At 41.9% G+C, this 21422-nt stretch overlaps 1 protein-coding gene across 4 annotated transcripts in view; it reads left to right on the top strand.

Annotated features, from left to right (window-relative positions):
• The window catches only part of KMT2C (lysine methyltransferase 2C), a 917733-nt gene that overhangs the window by 574610 nt on the left and 321701 nt on the right, over positions 1–21422 (top strand). For all 4 annotated transcript variants that reach the window (XM_030198371.1, XM_030198346.1, XM_030198363.1 and 1 more), the window contains one exon: positions 11441–11571. In XM_030198371.1, the coding sequence (XP_030054231.1) occupies positions 11441–11571 (131 nt within the window). The remainder of the gene's footprint in view (positions 1–11440; positions 11572–21422) is intronic.

The following is a 21422-nucleotide window of genomic DNA, read 5'->3' as shown; positions in this document are numbered from 1 at the left end:
AGGAAAGATTCCACCAAGAGGAGTTACTTCTTTCTGTGGAGGAGGTTTGCCGTCTGGTGTGACAGCAAGGCCCTAGCTCCTCGCTCTTGTCCTACACAGACCCTGCTTGAATACCTTCTGCACTTGTCTGAGTCTGGTCTCAAGACCAACTCTGTAAGAGTTCACCTTAGCGCAATCAGTGCATACCATTACCATGTGGAAGGTAAGCCGATCTCGGGACAGCCTTTAGTTGTTCGCTTCATGAGAGGTTTGCTTTTGTCAAAGCCCCCTGTCAAGCCTCCTACAGTGTCATGGGATCTCAATGTCGTTCTCACCCAGCTGATGAAACCTCCTTTTGAGCCACTGAATTCCTGCCATCTGAGGTACTTGACCTGGAAGGTCATTTTCTTGGTGGCAGTTACTTCAGCTCGTAGGGTCAGTGAGCTTCAGGCCCTGGTAGCCCAGGCTCCTTACACCAAATTTCATCATAACAGAGTAGTCCTCCGCACTCACCCTAAGTTCTTGCCAAAGGTCGTGTCGGAGTTCCATCTGAACCAGTCAATTGTCTTGCCAACATTCTTTCCCCGTCCTCATTCCTGCCCTGCTGAACGTCAGCTGCACACATTGGACTGCAAGAGAGCATTGGCCTTCTACCTGGAGCGGACACAGCCCCACAGACAGTCCGCCCAATTGTTTGTTTCTTTTGATCCCAATAGGAGGGGAGTGGCTGTAGGGAAACGCACCATATCCAATTGGCTAGCAGATTGCATTTCCTTCACTTACGCCCAGGCGGGGCTGGCTCTTGAGGGTCATGTCACGGCTCATAATGTTAGAGCCATGGCTGCGTCGGTAGCCCACTTGAAGTCAGCCTCCATTGAAGAAATTTGCAAAGCTGCGACGTGGTCATCTGTCCACACATTCACATCTCATTACTGCCTGCAGCAGGATACCCGACGCGACAGTCGGTTCGGGCAGTCAGTTCTTCAGAATCTGTTCGGGGTTTAGAATCCAACTCCACCCCCCGAGGGCCCTGTTTGTTCTGTTCCAGGCTGCACTCTCAGTTAGTTGGTAAATTTTTTTAGGTCAATCTCAGTTATGTCCTCGCCGTTGCGAGGTCCAATTGACCATGGTTGTTGTTTTGAGTGAGCCTGGGGGCTAGGGATACCCCATCAGTGAGAACAAGCAGCCTGCTTGTCCTCGGAGAAAGCGAATGCTACATACCTGTAGAGGGTATTCTCCGAGGACAGCAGGCTGATTGTTCTCACAAACCTGCCCGCCTCCCCTTTGGAGTTGTGTCTTCCCTTGAACTGTATTGTCTTGCTACATACTGGACTGGCCGGCTCGAGCCGGTTTCGGGCGGGAAGACGGCCGCGCATGCGCGGTGCGCGCGGGCGCGCGAGAGCTAGCAAAGGACTTTGCTAGGAAGATTCCGATTGGAGGGGCTGCCGAGGACGTCACCCATCAGTGAGAACAATCAGCCTGCTGTCCTCGGAGAATACCCTCTACAGGTATGTAGCATTCGCTTTAATGCAGTGGCTTGGGCAGCCAAAGATTTCCCCTGCTCATACCTTACTAGTAGTAAAGCCTCCTTAGCCTGGAAAGTTTGGTTTTGACAGTACTAACTCCTTTACCAGGTAGAGCTATTAGAGGATTTTACAGTAACATAAGATGTGGCATGCTTTTGTTAAGCAAAAAGTTCAGGGAGGAAGTTGAGCTGCCTAGGAGGCACTTAGTTGCTGGGGACAAAGAGCTAAAAGAAAATTGGTGTTCGTTTATGCTCCTGGAAGGGAAGTCCTTTAAGGCAGTAGGTATCAAAGGGCTGATGTGAATCTTCAATCATAGTAATATAGTAGATGACAGCAGAAAAAGACCTGCACGGTCCATCCAGTCTGCCCAACAAGATAAACTCATATGTGCTACTTTTTGTGTATACCTTACCTTGATTTGTATCTGCACTAGCCCCGCCTCCCAACCACCAGCCCCACCTCTCACCACTGGCTCTGCCACCCAATCTCGGCTAAGCTTCTGAGGATCCATGCCTTCTGAACAGGATTCCTTTATTTTTATCCCACGAATGTTTGAATTCCGTTACCGTTTTCATCTCCACCACCTCCAGTGTGTGTTCCAAATGAAGAGGATGACAGATGCTGACCAGTGCAAGAATTAATTTTTTTCCCCTTGGACCAAGAGCATTGAATGTCCTTATTGTTGGAAGGTTCAAGCCATGATACAGCAGGTTTCTTATAATATGCGTTGTTGCATCAGCCAATTTCTTGATTTGATACTGTGCAATGATATATAGGACCCCTGATGAATGCTTGTTAGCCAAAACATGGCCTGTATAGGGTCTTCTGTTCATAAGATATTGTACGCTATTTGTTTTGATTCAGTTCATCTCATAATAAAGGACTTAGCGAAATTGTTCCTGGAGCATCGACCTGGTCATTCCCACTCTTGTGCCTTTTATCTGACTTTTGTGGGACTGTTGTTTTTTTTTCTTTGGGGGGGATGCTTTCGTTAGACCACAGGTCTGTTGAACATAACATAGTAAGGGATGGCAGAGAAAGACCAATCTGCCCAGATCAGTGGCATAGGGTTGTACCTGTGTCTTTGTGCTGGTTACCCCCAGCCCCACCCGCTTTAAAGTCTTTAAGATGGTAACTACTGCTGAAGGCTGCTTATTTAAATCAAGGTCTTTGAGTCTGGAGTCATTGCATTCTACTTTAGCTCTTATATCAAACCATACAATGCTGTCTAGAAATAGTGCCCACCCATACTTTAGACACGCACTTTTCATGCTTGAGTATTAAATCCAGCAGCAACCCTTCCCTGATGAGTTCCCTCACCCTAGTGGTTAGGGTGGTGGACTTTGGTCCTGGGGAACTGAGTTTGATTCCCACTTCAGGCACAGGCAGTTCCTTGTGACTTTGGGCAAGTCACTTAATTCTCCATTGCCCCATTGAGCCTGCCATGAGTGGGAAAGCGCAGGGTACAAATGTAACAAAATTATAAAAAAAACTGAAGCCCCTTGCAGGCCATCCACTATTCTACTTTTTTCAGATTTGAGATGGGATACTCCAATCCACTAGTGGTTAGGGTGGTGGACGTTGGTCCTGGGGAACTGAGGAACTGAATTCGATTCCTGGCACAGGCAGTTCCTTGTGACTCTGGGCAAGTCACTTAACCCTCCATTGCCCACCGCATAGAGCCTGCCATGAGTGGGAAAGCGCGGGGTACAAATGTAACAAAATTATAAAAAAAAACAAGCCCCTTGCAGGCCATCCACTATTCTACTTTTTTCAGATTTGAGATGGGATACTCCAATCCACATCTGATAGATTCAAGTTATCCAGTGCTATCATCTCTCCTTTCATTCCCATGTTTTCAATATTATCGATTAGGTCTAAACAAGTTCTTCCATTTGAGTTGGAGGTCTATAGACCAGTGTGGATGAGAGTGCTATCTCCTTTTCCCAAAACAATCCATAGGGCTTCCTCCCTTCCCCACACTCCTTGCATTTTAGCTACTTTAGTATTGCCTTTTCCATAGAGATCTCCTTCTTCCCCTTTTTGTTTATTACTGTTACTCCTAAGATATAGCTGGGTATGTTGATATTCCATCCATGAGACTCATTGAACAATGCCTTTGTAATGGTCACAGTGTCCAAGTCCATGCCCACCATTACGGTTTATAGATAAGGAATTATATTGCCTAGACTATAGGCATTTATGCTTATAGCCTTCCACCAAGATTTCTTTTGCTGAGATCATGTCTCTTGTTATTTTTACCACTACGTTTTTGCTGGGGGTGACTACTTGAAATTATTTTATTCCATCTCTCACCACCTTCCTCTAATCTAAATCTCTGTCCATACGTTGATTGAATTTTTAGTTAGGATCATTTTGTCTGCCACAGAAAAATGTAGCAGTTAAGCAGCAGCAGTCAATGATCTGCACACAGGAAAACCAGCAACACACAAAGTAGACCAGTGGAAATGAAGAGAAATGTGGTTTATTGAAACACATATATGATGGCCATATTTCGCCCAAAGGCTGTATCAGGGGTACAGCTACAATACAAACATTCAAATAAAAGCAATAAATAATAATCAAATTATACTCTTAACTTGCATTTTTTCCTCGTATGTTTTTAGAAGTTTGCGCTATTGCTCTTGATTTGAATGTTTGTATTGTAGCTCTAACACTGAGATAGCCTTTGGGCAGCAGTGAGGAGGTCAGCGGCAGCGGGCAGGAAAGAGTGGGGTTCTTTCCCTCCCCGAAGAGGCCACTAGAGCGTGTTACGGTAGGTTCGGGGAGGGCACCCTGAGGCTTTTGGGGGAGGGGGGAGAGGCGAGTCCGCTCGCCTACAAACCCAGACAAATGGGCTGGTTGGAAAAAAAGTACCCCGACCCCCAATAGTCCCCTGAAAAGGAGGACATGTCCAGGGAAATCCAGACGTATTAAGTCTCTCCTTCAAAATTTGTTGGTCTCTTTGCACTGCAGAAATGCTATTTCTAGCCAGGTTATTTGTACCCAGATGGATAATAACTTTCATCTCTGATGTCATTAACAATTTGATTTGTGTTCCTATTAGCTAAGAATTCTGGGATGCATTTAACCTTTTTGTGTCACTTGTACTGTGATCCCCAGTTGATTCCTCTAATAATGAGGTCTCCTAACAGCAGTAGTTTTTTTTTATGTTTCAAATCTCTCTTGTTAAATATTAGTTTGTAAAAAAACCCAATGAGCATTAGAGCGTATAAACTATTACCAAAAGTAATAATGACTGTCTTTTCGCAGAATATTAGATATATAATGTTCTGAGCTCTTTTGACATTGGCTATCACTTTCTTTACTGAACTCACTTTAGATTTTATTTCTGGAGAGGCTCGTTTCCCTGGGCAAAGAAGGCATTTTTTTTTTTTTTGGGGGGGGGGGGGGGTTCTGTTTAATGTTGGTCTGTATACAATGAGTTCTGTATACAATGAGTTCTGTATACAATCAGATGATCTAAATGACTATTATTCAATGCAATAGCTGCAGTCAAATCATTCTAAAGGAATCGATTTGGAGACTGGAACTTTAAAATTTGCCCTGTCGGTCTCCAATTCTCTGCTCTGAAAAGAGTTGACCTAATTGACTGAAGAATTGTAATACAAGGAACCTCCCCCAAGATTCAGTATGAAGGCTAGAATCAAACAGCCCAAGAATAAACAGATTAATGTGGGTTCTGGCAAGGTATTATGTAAGAAACGTTTGAGCGAAAACACTTAAAGGGACTAGGTTATGGATTAGGCAGGCTATATATCTGTCCTGAGGTAGGTGAGTTGAAGGGCAGTGTGGACAGGCAGTGGTGTACCTAGGTTGATTGCCACCTCTGGCGGGTCACTGCTATGCCCTCCCCCCACCCCGGGATAGACTGTGTCTGGACTGGAAGCAATCCATAATCACTTATTTATTAGCCAGTAGAGAAAAATTGAAATGGCAAAAACGTTTTAGACATCAATATTTAAAATAGTGCGGTTTACCAATAGATCAGAGTAATGGAGGGTAAATTTTTGTGTAAGAAACTTTAGCGAGGCTCATATTTAGGTGCAAAAGAACAGGTGCGGATGCATACTGGCGCACACCCCCTCTCCCATTTACCACAAGTTGCTTATGTATGTAACTTTCAATACATTCATCTTGACTACAGTGATGAGGTGTCAACAAAGCCAATTGAAAAAATTATCCTAGTCACTTTCTAGCTTGAGTCTTAATAAATCTCACTTCTGCAATGGATAGGATTAAAAATTCCTGGTACCTGTAGAGTAAAATGTAGCCAGAGGTTCATAAAATGTCAAAAGGTTCTGCAGGTACTCAAGACCATCTCCTATTGGAGTTCTATGACTCAAGATCCCAACTTAGTGAACCACTGCACAATTGCCAGCCAATAAAGTTGCTTAAGATAATGACTTGATAGATCCTCTCAGAGCATATCTTATCACCAGTTTGGTTGAAGCATTCTAAGGCATTTGTAATGCACTGAGCACATTAGTGGGCAAGCTAAAATTATGTTAAAGAAAAAAAAAATTATGTTAAAGAAAAAAAACTAGTCTTTTAAGGATAGATGTTTTCACAACCATCTAAAATTAACTAGCTTCTAATAGATTCCACAATTTAGAACTACAATTAATAAAAAGCAGTAGAGACTACAGTATTCATTTGCTCCTGACAAGATAAAAATGAATCTAATCCTACTCCTAGCTAGAAAAGAACTGGGAAACATCACAAAGGTGGAGAACAATCCATGTAGTTATATGTAATGCATTTAAAACAGGAGAAATATTTTTTCTTCAGTGCATATTTAAGCTCTTGAACGTATTGCCAGAGGATGTTATAAAAGCAGTTAATATAGCCCTGTTTAAAAGAGGTTTGGACAAATGTTTGAATGTGAAATCCATAAAACGTTTAAGTAGACCTGGGGAAAGTCCACTGTGGGTAGGTATCATGAAATATTGTTACTTGTTGGTATTCTCTTTGGTGCTTGTGGCCTGGATTGGCCACTGTTAGAAACATGATACTGGGCTAGATGGACCTTTGTTCAGTATGGAAATTATTATATTCTTGAGGAGAAACACAGATAAAGCCAACAATAAATTTGACTTTATATGGTGTCACAACGATTAAGGAAAATGAGCTGACTAGGTAGGCCACCATATTCTCTGTGTGTGTAGAATTTCTTCCCTCCTAGAGTCAGTTGATGCTCATACTTTATTTAAATTTTTTTCTTTGACTTTACTGTAATCTAAAGTCTAACATAACTGACCATTTCTACTGTTAACCAAGATATCTGTAACCATTTTAGGGCTTCAAACTGTGTCAGAGACAAGATTGCCTATATTTGGCAGAGAACAGATGCAGTTTCAGCATTGAAAATCAAAATACCTTTCCTTTAATAATGTAGATTAATGAAGTGTATTTTTCCTCTTGTATCTCTTAATTGGTTGACAAAAAGACACATAGGTCAATTATAGCTTGTTCATTATACAGCCTGGAAAGTAATCTGTCATTAACAGAATAGAATAACATTTTAATATTCCAAACAAGGAAGAACTAGAATCGAACTGTAAAATAGACACAATAATGGAAATTACGATCTTAAGAAGCACTGAAAATTAGAAAAATAGGTTTCAAAAGATCTGTAATTAAGCAGCATCCTTCTACATTTGTCTTTAGAATGTACACCTGTCTTTTAGATTGTAAGCTCCTTGAGCAGGGACTGTCCTTCCATGTTTAATTTTACAGCGCTGCGTAACCCTAGTAGTGCTTTAGAAATGTTAAGTAGTAGTAGTAATTAGGCCATTCAGGATGATAAGAGATTTGGTCTTAAAGTTGGCAGTGTTGTATGGTATCACTCCCAAACCTTGAGAGAACTCTTAAGTATACTCATCCTTTTGTGCAGTCATTTTACCCATTACCATGTTTTTGTGTAGCTTATGGTTTTTCTACATGACTAAATTGAGAGGTGTGGTCTGTCCCTTTTTTTTTTTTTTTGTGTAAAATATATTTATTGAAGGTCACAGTCATACGTACAACAACCTCTAAAATAGAAACAGCATGTGATCCACAATTATAGAACAGAACAGGGTTGGAACCCTCATCCACCCCCGCTCCCTCCCAAAAAAACCTGTCACACCACTTCACATTGATAGCAAGCAATCAAAACCAAACTCAAGTGTTAAGCAGACGGCTGTGAGTCATGGGAATCACGGAATTACAAAATGGCTTCCAAGTCGCACAAAATTTCTTCCTGGGCAGCATATCTAAATCATTAAATTCCCTCCGCTCCAGGGAAGCCTGAGTAATCATTACTGATCACCACTGAGCCAAAGAAAGAAGCTCTGGCTGTAGCCAACAAGTAAGGATACATTTAAGGCCCATCAGTACTGTACGTTTCACAAAGCTCAAATAACCTCTAGGCTTAGAAGAAGCAATATCATACTTCCAAACAACATTTTAGGCCTCTGAATCCAACTCACCCCCCCCCCCCCCCCCCACAGGGAGGAGGCATGAGAGCTCAGGGTCTTCCAATATACCTGTATAATGAGGCAGTGCCAAAAAAAGATGACCTAATGTAGCCATAGGTTGTTTACATTTAAAACAATCAAAATGGGCAAAATGAACCTTGTGGGCCCGAGAAAGAGAAATATACAGATGCATGACCAGTTTATATTACATCTTCCAATGAAGGACATTCTTCGTCAATGGACTGCAGTTCCAAAGACTTTGAAGAACATGTTTTTCCAGCACTGGAGTATCCAAATCTGCAATCCATTGCTGTGCCAGAGGGGTCAAATCATAAGAAGGAAGTAGGTCTAACAGAGTCTTATGGTGACATCTCAAGGCACTTGTTGAGCCTCCAAATTATAAGTCTCACTTATTAATTCATGAGCATCTGCTGTAAGAGCCGAGGAGGGCAATTAGGCTACATAATGTTGGATCCATAGATAAGAAAACATCTCTCGGGCATCTAAGTCATAGTCTGTGCACAAAGATTTATGTGATCAAAGTGTACCATCATCAGTAACAAGCTGAAAAAGATTAGTTAAGCCTCTTTTGCATCATGTTTAGAAGCGAGCCACAGACATACCAGGGAGAAAATTACCTTAAATTGGCAGCAATGGAGATACCTGAGGGGAAAACTTTAATAATGTACTAATCCATTGCCAGGTAATCCCAAGGGCTGGTAAACTGGATAAAGATTCCACCCCCCCCCCCCCCCCTAACTGACTACTACGAGAATGCAACACATAACTAAAATGATATGGATGGGTGAAGTCTCCACTGGTATAAAAGAAAAATGACACATTTTGAAACCAGTCGTTAATGTGTCGCATGCCACAGGCCAAAGAGAATATTCGAACTGATAATAAACCCAATCCTCCCCATTCTCTAGGCAAATAAGCTTGAGTTATAGATAACCTGGCTCACTTTCCATTCCACAAATAGTTTTTTAGTCAATCGCTTATCTTGTTTAACACTCAAGACTAGAGGCACCATTTCATAAACATAGAGCCATTGAGGAAGCAATACCATATATAAAGCTACTTTTCCCAGTAAAGATAAAGGATAAGTTTGCCTGACCCACAGTTTATTAACAAAGAGAGGTTCTAAGTTGCGGGTACACAGGGTGGAGAGGTGTTGAGGAATATAAACACAGGGCCGTGCCAATACGGTAAGCGGGGTAAGCACCGCAGGGGGGCGCCGACCTCTGGAGGGAGCCGCAGCCGTGCTTACCCTCACTGCTTACCTGAGCTCCGCGCAGCCGAGGCCTTTAAACCTTTTACCTCCGAGGCTCCGACGGTCGCAGCAGTGTCAGTGAAAGCGCTGCCGACGTCTCCCTTCCCTTCGCGCTCGTTGGTTCCCTCAGTGTCAGGGAACCAACGAGCGCGAAGGGAAGGGAGACGTCGGCAGCGCTTTCACTGACGCTGCTGCGACCGGAGGTAAAAGATTTAAAGGCCCCAGGGCGCGGAGCTGAGGTAAGGGCAGAGAGGCATGGATGGGAGGGCAGGGCCCAGGGAGAGGACAAATTGCTGGAAATGGAGGGGAGGGGATAGAGGAGAATTGCTAGCTATGGATGGAGGAAGGAAGTGCAGAGAGGGACAAGGATGGACATGGATGGGAGGGCAGGGCCCAGGGAGAGGAGAAATTGCTGGAAATTGAGGGGAGGGGAGTGAGGAAAATTGCTGGCTATGGATGGAGGATGGAAGGGCAGAGAGGGACATGGATGGGAGGGCAGGGCCCAGGGAGAGAGGAGAAATTGCTGGAAATGGATATAGAGCAAGAAATGAAGAAGAAAGGAGGAAAGTAAAGAAATAAATGGAAAGGAAGCCCTGGAAACGGAGTTAAGAGGACAGATAGCAGCAGAATCAGATACTGGGCCAGCATGATCAGAAAAAGAAAGTCACCAGACAACAAAGGTAGAAAAAAAAATCATTTTATTTTTATTTTAGCGTTTGGAATATGTCCACTTTGAGAATTTACATCTGCTATCTTATTTTGCAATGTATAGCAATTTGTTTCTAAGAATATTGCTGACAATTCCTGTCAGTGTGGCAAGTGGTGAGCGATCATTTTTCACGGTTAAAAATCATAAAAAATTATTTGTGATCTATTTGTTGAGCAATCCCACAAAGATGCACTCCATCTTTCAGCTCCTATTTCCTTTGCATCTTGTGCCACATGGGGGGGCGCCAACTGATAGTCTGCAGGGGGGCGCCAGAGACCCTAGGCACGGCCCTGTATAAACACCCAAATATGTGAGCTCAAAGTTAGCCCATGTAAGTGGAAAAACACCCTCCCAAAATATACAAACTATGGCCTGTAAGAGGAGCCCTATGGATTTTTGTAAATTAAGCTGAAAACCAGAATAGAAATTAAATTCATCTACTATACTAAGAATACTTTGTAAAGAGGATTGTGGATGAAAACACTAACAAAATGTCATCCGCAATAGCCGGTACTCTAATCTCATGGGCACCCATGCGGATACCCATAATATCAGTGTCACATTATATAGTGTGTAGCAAGGGCTCCAGATATAAAAGAAACAAAAGGAGGGAAAGAAGGCACCCCTGACGAATACCAGATATCAGTCCTTTTAAGCACAGTACAGTATTTGAATGACTATTAAGGAATCATCTTATGGTACTACTTGCCCCATAAAAATGTGTACACCTCTCTCAAGCTAGAAAGCTTTATTTATTTTTAAATCAATTAACTTTGAATAATTTTTATTTTTTTATTTTTCTTTCATTTGTACCCCGCGCTTTCCCACTCATAGCAGGTTCAATGCGGCTTTCATATTATATACAGGTACTTATTTTGTACCTGGGGCAATGGAGGGTTAAGTGACTTGGCCAGAGTCACAAGGAGCTAGCTGCCTGTGCCTGCAGTGGGAATCGAACCCAGTTCCCCAGGACCAAAGTCCACCACTCTAACCACTAGGCCACTCCTCCATTTTAAAAAATAGAGTAAGAGAACATTTGAGGGCAGACTTGGGAATAATTATTTGTGTAATTAAACCCTGGAATTTGTTGCCAGAGAATGTGGGAAAAGCAGTTAGCTTAGCAGGGTTTAAAAAGGGTTTGGGTAATTTCCTAAAAGAAAAGTCCATAAGCCATTATTAAGATGGACTTAAGAAATCTGCTGTTTATTTCTAGGATAAGCAGCATAAAATCTGGTTTACTTTTTCGTATTTCCAGATACTTATGACCTAGATTAGCCACTATTGGAAACAAGATATTGGACTTTGATGTACCTTTGGTCTGTCCCAGTATGGCAAGGCATATGTTCTTATAACCAAATCACAATGCTATGCAGAATTCTAAAAAGAAACATCCTCAAGCTTGCTTTCAAAGATACTGTGTATATATATATATATGTATACTACATACATGCTTATATCTGTTTTGTTTTAGGTTGGAGTGAGCAACTACCAGACACACCAGTTGATGAATCTGTTCCTGGGTCTGAAAGTACTGAGAAAATAAAGAAACGTTATAGGAAAAAGAAAAATAAACTCGAAGAAACGTTTCCAATGTACTTGCAGGTAATTATATGTGATAAATTATGGCCCAATGTAATGATACTCTAACTTGTAGGATGAAAGAAAAATTGAACGAGTATATTAAAAATAAAGTCTAATTCAAGTAGCATGTAGCAATGTTATGTGAGGTGGGTAGCCAATATGAGGTGAGATTCAACAACTGGTTTTGGCCAAACACTGCATATAACAATATTACATGAACAGAATAAGTTTTTCAGTACTGAATTTATTTAAGTTCATTTAATGTTCTTTTGGGAAAGTTCTAGGAAGTTAGTTTGCTTTTAGTTATTTTAGAACAGTTTGGGATTTTTTTTTATTATAAATTGGATGTGACTGAACACTAAATGAAAACAAGAAATTTGTTATCAAGGTAATGACTTCTTGATAAACAGCACCATCTTCTCCATACCGTGAAATGAACCCCTTGCAAGCAAAACTCAGAAAGCATCCATGCTTTGTTAAAAGCACTGTGTCAGAAAAAAATACAATGTCTGGGTGGACATAACTGTTAGTTTTGTCAGTCTTATATATCTGGGTTCTCGACAGTGCCAGCAGCAGCTCAGCTCTTTCCACAGGGGGGAAAGGGATCATCTTTCTACTCCCCTACACCACACTCTCGCTCACTCAGCACTGTCTGTTCAACTTAGTCCTTTCAGTTTGAGCTTAGGAGTGGGTAAATGGTCCAGGAAAGATATCTGGGGATTGGGAAATTAAGTGGGGCTTCTTTACAGTGTCTCACCAGTCTGGGGAAGCAAGCAGTCCTCCCCCCCCCCCCCCCCCCCCCCCGCTTCAAAGAAATTACATGATACTCCAAGGATGTTGATTTATATACAGGTCAACTTTGTTGAACTTTCTGCAAACGGCAGCTAAACAGTTTCAGGATAACTCCATATGTACAGTATTGCTCCTCCTGTCCCATTGAGACTGTGAACCATATTCTCAAACCACACTTGCCTCCAACTTGATCTTCCGTATTTACAAGACCACCTCTCCTCTACCCATCCCAGGGCTGGTAATAATCCAACGCTGTTATTAACTCTTCTGGCCTCAATCTGTTTCTCTCGGGCACAAACTCTTTAGGCTGTCCTTCCAGCAATAAACTTCTGGAACTTCACGTTCCTGCTTTGGGCTGGGTTCCCCTTACCCACCCTCAGCTCTGACACTTTCACATTACCATTTAGTTGAGGCAGCAAGTACTGCTTAGTTTATTTTGCAACTTTGGGATCCACCTCTCCATTAATGGTCCCAGCGGGGATACAGGCAGCCGAAGACCACTTCTCCCCACAAACAGGAGCCTTATCACCTTTAGCTTCCCCTCCCCTATCAATCAACCCATAAATCCACTTTCTTTTTGCAACTTATTTCAACACCACTCCCCTTGGGCTGGGTCATCATTCCACTAAGGGAAACCAAACACCCCTTAGTTATCCCCGTATACTGGGGGATTACACTTATAAACACCTTTGTTTTCTCAAAACTTTATGTGTCAGTATGTATTTGGTCAAGTATTCTGTTAACTCTTCTCAAGAAAAGAATCTTAATATTTATTCACATTTATTATACCTCATGGATTGCACCATATAGATTAAGTTGCTCAGTTGCATTTTTTCTGAATGCTAAAATTCTCTTACCATAATAATTTTATCTTTAACTCATACAATACAGATTTTTTTTGTGGCCCAGCAAATTCCTCTTTTTTTTCTCTTGAGCTTCAAGCTCAACTGAAACCAGCCTACTCTGGTCTACACAGCACAATTAGCCTGCCTAGTCATCGTTGCAGCAATCGGAGTCCTACAGACCAGTGCCCCCTCCAGTGCCCAAGAGGCGTGTAATGTAATCCAGTCAGATGCAACCATTGGGCAGCAGCTAGCACTCCCTCAGCTCCCACCTTCAAATCTTGTAGCAGTCCTAGTTTTGCCCAGCCCAAGGTATTAAAACTGAGCACATGAATTGAGCCCAGCACCACTACTTGACAGTGTGTAGCATGATCACTGTCCCTCAGTATAAAATATTTAATTGAAATTTTGTAATTCAGCTTAACATAAAAGTAAATAATAGGTAAATAAGAAATGCACATTTTAAACAAAGGGGACTAAAGAAATAGTTACCACTGAATATGTACTCGTGTGCAAGAGGAGATCTTTTTTTAGAAATATCAGGAAAAACTGATGCATGCATGTGTCCAGTAGTTCTAGACTGAATAAAAGTGAGATTACTAAGAAAACTGAAGAGAAAGCTAGTGAAATGTAAGGTGCTCTACAGTATAGTAGTAAAATTAGAGAATGAAATAAAGTATTCAAGAGCAAGTAGAAAAATGATGAAAGTATTGAGATGCACCATGCATAAAAACCTGGAATTGAAAGGAAACTCATCCAGAATTAAAAGTAGCATAAAGTTAGGTCTGTGCATTATGATTTTTAAGTTTAATAATCTGCTTTTTGCCAAGTTAGAAAGGCAGCTAGCAATAATGAAATCATAAAAAGACTACAAAGAAATAAAAACTTAAACCAACTTAAAACCAAGAAAACATAAGGGAATAAAAAACAACCACATGCAATCCTCAGGACCTAAGAAAACAGAAAAAAAACATGGCATGGTTTCAGAGTTCAGTGTATTTATGAACCAGAGGACTGACTCTGTAATGGCTAAGCTAGCTGGGACAGTAAAGAATTGAAAATAGAGAGAAACCTCATGTAAATATGAGTGAAGATCTAGAAAAAGGTGTCTTTGTTGGTCTGTGTTGTCTGGATAGGCCATATAATCTTCATATGCCTTTGTTTTTCTCTGTTTCTATAGACCCTCCAGATATGAACTAAACCAATTTAAAACTGTATCACCAAGATCAAGTTGGTTTAGGAGTGGAGGAGTGGCCTAGTGGTTAGGGTGGTGGACTTTGGTCCTGGGGAACTGAGGAACTGAGTTCGATTCCCACTTCAGGCACAGGCAGCTCCTTGTGACTCTGGGCAAGTCACTTAACCCTCCATTGCCCCATGTAAGCCGCATTGAGCCTGCCATGAGTGGGAAAGCGCGGGGTACAAATGTAACAAAAATAAAATAAATCTGGAGGGTCATATAGAAGCAGAGAAAAACAAAGGCAGTTAAAGATTATATGGCCTATCCAGCCCATTTACTCTCCTTTTCATTAACTTAAAGATCCTATGTACTTATCCAAAGCAGATGTTTTCATCAACAACACCTCCATTGGGAAGCCATTTCTCGAATTCGCCACCCCAAGTATTTATTCAGGTTATTCCTAAGTCTGTCCCTTTTCACCTTCATTCTGTGCTTCCTTACTTTAGAGCTTCCTTTCAGTTGAAAGAGACTTGCCTCTTATGCATTTATGCCATGTAAGTGTGTAAATGTCTCGCATATCTCCCCTCTCCCACCTTTCTTCCAAAGTATACACATTGAGATCTTTCAGTCTTTTCCCATACACTTTATGACAAAGACCACTGACGGTTTTAGTAGCTGTCCTCTGAATTTACTCCATCCTGCTTATATCTTTTTGAAGGTGCGATCTCCAGAATTGTACAGTCTTATACAGGGGCATCATCTCCTTTTTCCTACTGTACATTCCTCTCCTTATGCATCCAAGCATCATCCTAGCTTTCGCTGTCACATTTTTTACCTGTTTGGCCAGCTTAAAATACAGTGCACTCCATTTAATTGCATGTCGGATAAGCACATGCTCTGTTTAACTGCATACCGTACTTCGGTCCCGTTTTTGGTGCCATCAATTTCTATGGGGACAAACTTTGGTTTAGCACACCACTGATAAGTGCAAGATTCACTTATATGTATGGTTTAAGACCACTCCTCTGCAGGAAAGACTTCGCATATGCGCATGCATGGAATATGGAAGCCGATTGGCACGTGACAAAGGGGCGATAAATTTGAAATCTTGTTGATTAACTGCCACAGGCAGAATAAGCGAAAGAAAGTTGTTAGAGTGTACACTGGAGTCGTCCTCGTGCAACTGTAAGACTTTAACACTGGCTGAAGAAATAGAAGTTCTTAAAAAATTTGAAAACAAACAACGTCAAGCATCTATTGCTAAATAATATGGTGTCAATCCCAGTCAAATTTCATGTATCTTGAAGCAGAAAGATCAGCTTCTGGAAGACTGGCAAAACAATACAAATCCACACAGGAAACGTAAACGGGCGGGAAAAGCTGAGGATGTAGAAGATGCTCTTTGGTGATTTTCTTTAGTCAGGAGCAGACAGTTTCCTGTCAGTGGTCCACTGCTTATGGAGAAAGCTAATCAGCTAGCTGAAAGTCTTGGACTAACTGAATTCAAAGCCACTGTTGGATGGTTGGAAAGATGGAAGGAGAGGACCAACATAAAATTTAAGAAACAGCATGGAGAAAAACAAGACGCTGCCGACTTTGGTTCTGAAAATTGGTTTGTTTCAGTTCTTCCTACCATCTTGAACGAGTTTGCACCTCGTGACATTTTCAATTCTGACGAAAACGGTTTCTACTGGCGAGCGATTCCTGATGGAACACTTGCATTCAAACAAGCCGAAACTACAGGAAGTAAAATGTCGAAGAACTGACTGACGATCCTCCTTTGCTGCAATATGGATGGGAGTGAGAAGTTGGAACCCCTCATCATTGGAAAAAGCAAACAGCCCCATTGCTTCAAGAAAGTTAAGCGACTTCCTGTGTCATACGAGGCTAACGCAAATTCATGGATGACTGGGGAAATTTGGAAGCAGTGGCTAAAGAAGTCAGATGCTAGAATGTGGGCACAAAAGCGTCAGATTTTGTTGCTTTGTGATAATTGTGCTGCACACAATGATGATGTCAGGCTGTCTAACGTCAGGGTGGTCTTCCTACCACCAAACACTAACTCTCTGATCCAACCTTTGGATCAGGGCATAATAGCCAATTTCAGAAAACATTATCCGGCTCTTGTGCTGTGTTGATTGATGAGCATTATGGATGACCAGACAGGCAAGGATAAACATGCTGTTGAACTGGCTCATAATCTATCACTGTTGGATTCCCTACATATGCAGAAAGAAGCCTGGAATCATGTTACACATGCAAGCATTGTGAACTGCTACAAGCGGGCAAGCTTTGTTAAGGATGTGGAGAGGGACGAAACAGATGCAGCTGTTGCAAACGCGTCAGATGAACAGGCTATTGACATCCCAGCCAGTTTTACTGAAGAGGAGTTTCATTACTACGTAGCTGTTGATTACGATCTACAAACAGCTGACGACAGCACTGATGTTGAGATATGCGCCTACACGCAGGCAACGGCTGATGATGAAACAGATGATGAGCAGCGAGGCACATGATGACGAAATTCAACAACCTCCTGTCACTTTTGCAAGAGCGCTGGAAAGTCTCAACACCATGCGGGCCTATCTGGAGGCCACTGGATGTCAGTGCTATGACAGTTTTTACCATCTGGCAGACGTAGTCTATGGAACTCTCAGACACAGTAGTGTACAGAGGACTATGACTGATTACTTCAAGTAAGCCTAACGTCAGTTAATGGAGACTGTATAACGTCAGTTAACGGAGACTGTATACTGTACGTATAATAAACAGTACTGTACATATGTTTATCAGATGTCAAGCTTCTTTGGGTCACAATGGTTAAGTGCACGCTTCGGTTAACTGCATGTATTTCTTTGGTCCCAGACCCTTGCACTTAAGCGGATTGCACTGTAATTGCAAACAAACACACCCAAGTCCCACTCCTCTTTTATGCACAAAAGTTCTTCTGCCCCTAAATTATACTGTTCGCTTGGGTTTTTGCAGCCCAAATGCATGACCAAGCACTTTTTAGCATTAAATCTTATCTGCCAAATTCTGGACCATTCTTCAAGCTTTTGCTAGGTCCTTCCTCATGTTATCTACACCATCAGGGTGTCTGTTCTACTGCAGATTTTGGTGTCATCCGCAAGGAGGGAAACTTTACCAGGCAGCCCTTAAGTAATAACACTTACATAAATGTTAAAAGGAACCGGCCCAAGAACCAAACCCTGCGGCACATCACTGGTAACATCCCTTTCCTCACAGTGAGCTCCGTTTACCCACTACTCTGTCGCCTTGCACTTAACCAGTTCCTAACTCAGTCAGTCACTTTAGGGCCCATACAAAGGGCACTCAGTTTATTTATTAATGATCTATGCGGAACAGTGTCAAAGGCTTACATCTAGCATTCAACTCTCCAGTCACCCAGTCAAAGAAATTAATCAAGTTTGTCTGACAAGACCTGCCTCTAGTGAAATCATATGTTCCACGTTGACTGGCAGGACTTTTTGTTATCTTTTTGGACATTAAATGTGTTACCCAGGGGTCCATTTTACCCCCCTTGTTTGTAGTTTTTTTTTTAGGCTCCTTTTACAACTCTTGTACAGAATTAGGGAAGAAGCTGAATATCATCAGCAGAAAGAATTTGCTGGTTTTCTACTCTGAAGTAGCTTCGCCTGATATTGGTATGATGGATAAATATTTAGAGGCATGGCCAGATGGTTGTTCCAATTTAGGTAGAAACCCAACCCTGAAAATGTGGAACTTACATAGACTGGAACAGGATCAAATTTGGGTTTTCTAACATGCTGCATTCCTTAATACTTGCATTAAAAGACTTGGCAAAGCCCTTAACAGAATACTTGTACTCAGGTTTACTTAACCTGTGGTTACATCAGTCTGTGCATTACAGGTGGTACATTCTGTTTTCTGTTTTCTTAGAAGAAAAGGATTATTAGGCCATGTGTTTGCTGTAAGTCTTCATTTGCGCTATTGTAATGCTTCTTATAATGTAGTCCTTGAAAATTTTCAGTTGTTTCAAAATACTGTTTTGAAACTATTATGCCATGCTCATAGGTTTGATCATGTGGCCTTGTTATTTTTTAATCAACTTTGGTTACCCTAGGGGAGGGAGATCTAAGATGGCTGCTGTACTCGAAGCCCACATAGATGCTGCCACTTTTTCCTTCATATATTTGTTTCAGTTATGGTTGAAAGGAAGGGCATGGTGAGGGTTTATCCCTAGGAGCTCCCTATCTTGTCACCTAGATCCACAATGGATTATTTTGTGCAATGTTCTGGCCCAGGAGAGAGCAGCTCCATGGAGAGTCCACTGAGGGTAATGCCGGACACAGGAGGACCAGATGAAACCTTCGGGGTAGAATCCACTTTAAACCTGGAGCAGAGGATTCCACAGCCACTTGTTGAAGCTCCAAGTCAGAGCTGTTCTGTAGCAGTGACATCAGACGTTTCTGATATCACTGCAGGTTGAGGGAGAGTCATTAGGGTGACACCTGAAACTTTGAATGTGTTATGGGTACGATGCTTCATTTACAGCTGTTTAAGATGCTTTGTTGGATGTGTTTATTTCAAAAATGTTCAATAAAAATATTTTTTTTTAAAGAATGTGTTGTGGGGCCTAACCAGAACGAGTGAGTCTGTCGGAGGTGAACGGCCATCAGCGCTGAGGATGTAGCTCAAATGTCTCTCCTCCTTTCTGTACAAGTGGATAAGTGCTTAGATAATATAAAATTGCATTAAAATAATTAAAATAAAAACCTTTGGTTAGATATTTTGTTTAGGTGTAAATTTAATATTTAATTGGTAGCCCATTTGCTTTACATTCAGGTCAACATCAATATGTGTTTGATTCCTCATAATCCTTTGTAGTCACATCACTTATCACAGCATATTTTATTTTCCCTTCCTTCTTCTAGGATTAGATTAGAATTGACTCAGCACACATCTTTTGACTGTTCTGTGCCTTCTGTATGGAATTTTCTTCCTCTTAATCTTAGAATACAAAATCAGCATTTCTTTTAAACTCCAGCTGCAGTGTATACCGGAATATTTGGCGCTTGCTACTCTCCATGTATTGGCACTGAATATATGGGTATGCATGCAATGTTAGCTTTCAGCTGCAGTATTAGGATAACTGTCCAGAAGATAGCTGCTAAAAATAAGATACTGGCCCCCAGTCTGCAGTATTTATCTGGGTAGCAGATGCTAGTGCTGCTTACTAAATAAGTACTTTACCATATTAGGCCCTTGTTTTTTTTCTCAGGCTTTTGATTTAGGCTATTTGGTGAGTCTCTTTTTTAATCTCATCTTACATAAGTACATAAGTATTGCCATACAGGGAAAGACCAAAGGTTCATCAAGCCCAGTATCCTGTTTCCAACAGTGGCCAATCCACATCACAAATACCTGGCAAGATCCCCAAAAAAGTACAAAACATTTTATACTGCTTATCCCAGAAATAGTGCATTTTCCCCAAGTCCGTTTAATAACGGTCTATGGACTTTTCCTTTAGGAAGCCGTCCAAATCTTTTTTTAAACTCTGCTAAGCTAACCGCCTTCACCACATTCTCTGGCAATGAATTCCAGAGTTTAATTACGCGTTGCGTGAAGAAAATTTTTCTCCTATTCGTTTTAAATTTACTACATTGTAGCTTCATCACATGCCCCCTAGTCCTAGTATTTTTAGAAAGCGTGAACAGACGCTTCACATCTACCCGTTCAACTCCACTCATTATTTTATAGACATAAGTACATAAGTAGTGCCATACTGGGAAAGACCAAAGGTCCATCTAGCCCAGCATCCTGTCACCGACAGTGGCCAATCCAGGTCAAGGGCACCTGGCACGCTCCCCAAACGTAAAAACATTCCAGACAAGTTATACCTAAAAATGCGGAATTTTTCCAAGTCCATTTAATAGCGGTCTATGGACTTGTCCTTTAGGAATCTATCTAACCCCTTTTTAAACTCCGTCAAGCTAACCGCCCGTACCACGTTCTCCGGCAACGAATTCCAGAGTCTAATTACACGTTGGGTGAAGAAAAATTTTCTCCGATTCGTTTTAAATTTACCACACTGTAGCTTCAACTCATGCCCTCTAGTCCTAGTATTTTTGGATAGCGTGAACAGTCGCTTCACATCCACCCGATCCATTCCACTCATTATTTTATACACTTCTATCATATCTCCCCTCAGCCGTCTCTTCTCCAAGCTGAAAAGCCCTAGTCTTCTCAGCCTCTCTTCATAGGAAAGTCGTCCCATCCCCACTATCATTTTCGTCGCCCTTCGCTGTACCTTTTCCAATTCTACTATATCTTTTTTGAGATACGGAGACCAGTACTGAACACAATACTCCAGGTGCGGTCGCACCATGGAGCGATACAACGGCATTATAACATCCGCAACCTGGACTCCATACCCTTCCTAATAACACCCAACATTCTATTCGCTTTCCTAGCCGCAGCAGCACACTGAGCAGAAGGTTTCAGCGTATCATCGACGACGACACCCAGATCCCTTTCTTGATCCGTAACTCCTAACGCGGAACCTTGCAAGACGTAGCTATAATTCGGGTTCCTCTTACCCACATGCATCACTTTGCACTTGTCAACATTGAACTTCATCTGCCACTTGCACGCCCATTCTCCCAGTCTCGCAAGGTCCTCCTATAATCGTTCACATTCCTCCTGCGACTTGACGACCCTGAATAATTTTGTGTCATCGGCGAATTTAATTACCTCACTAGTTATTCCCATCTCTAGGTCATTTATAAATACATTAAAAAGCAACGGACCCAGCACAGACCCCTGCGGGACCCCACTAACTACCCTCCTCCACTGAGAATACTGGCCACGCAATCCTACTCTCTGCTTCCTATCTTTCAACCAGTTCTTAATCCATAATAATACCCTACCTCCGATTCCATGACTCTATCATATCTCCCCTCAGCTGCCTTTTCTCAAAGCTGAAGAGTCCTAGCCGCTTTAGCCTTTCCTCATAGGGATGTCGTCCCATCCCCCTTATCATTTTCGTCGCCCTTCTCTGCACCTTTTCTAATTCCACT

The sequence above is a fragment of the Microcaecilia unicolor genome, chromosome 1 (assembly GCF_901765095.1).
Source record: "Microcaecilia unicolor chromosome 1, aMicUni1.1, whole genome shotgun sequence".
In the NCBI taxonomy this organism is placed as follows: Eukaryota; Metazoa; Chordata; class Amphibia; order Gymnophiona; family Siphonopidae; genus Microcaecilia; species Microcaecilia unicolor.
The sequence above is the reverse complement of the archived record's forward strand: the minus strand, read 5'-3'. Positions and strand labels throughout refer to the sequence as shown.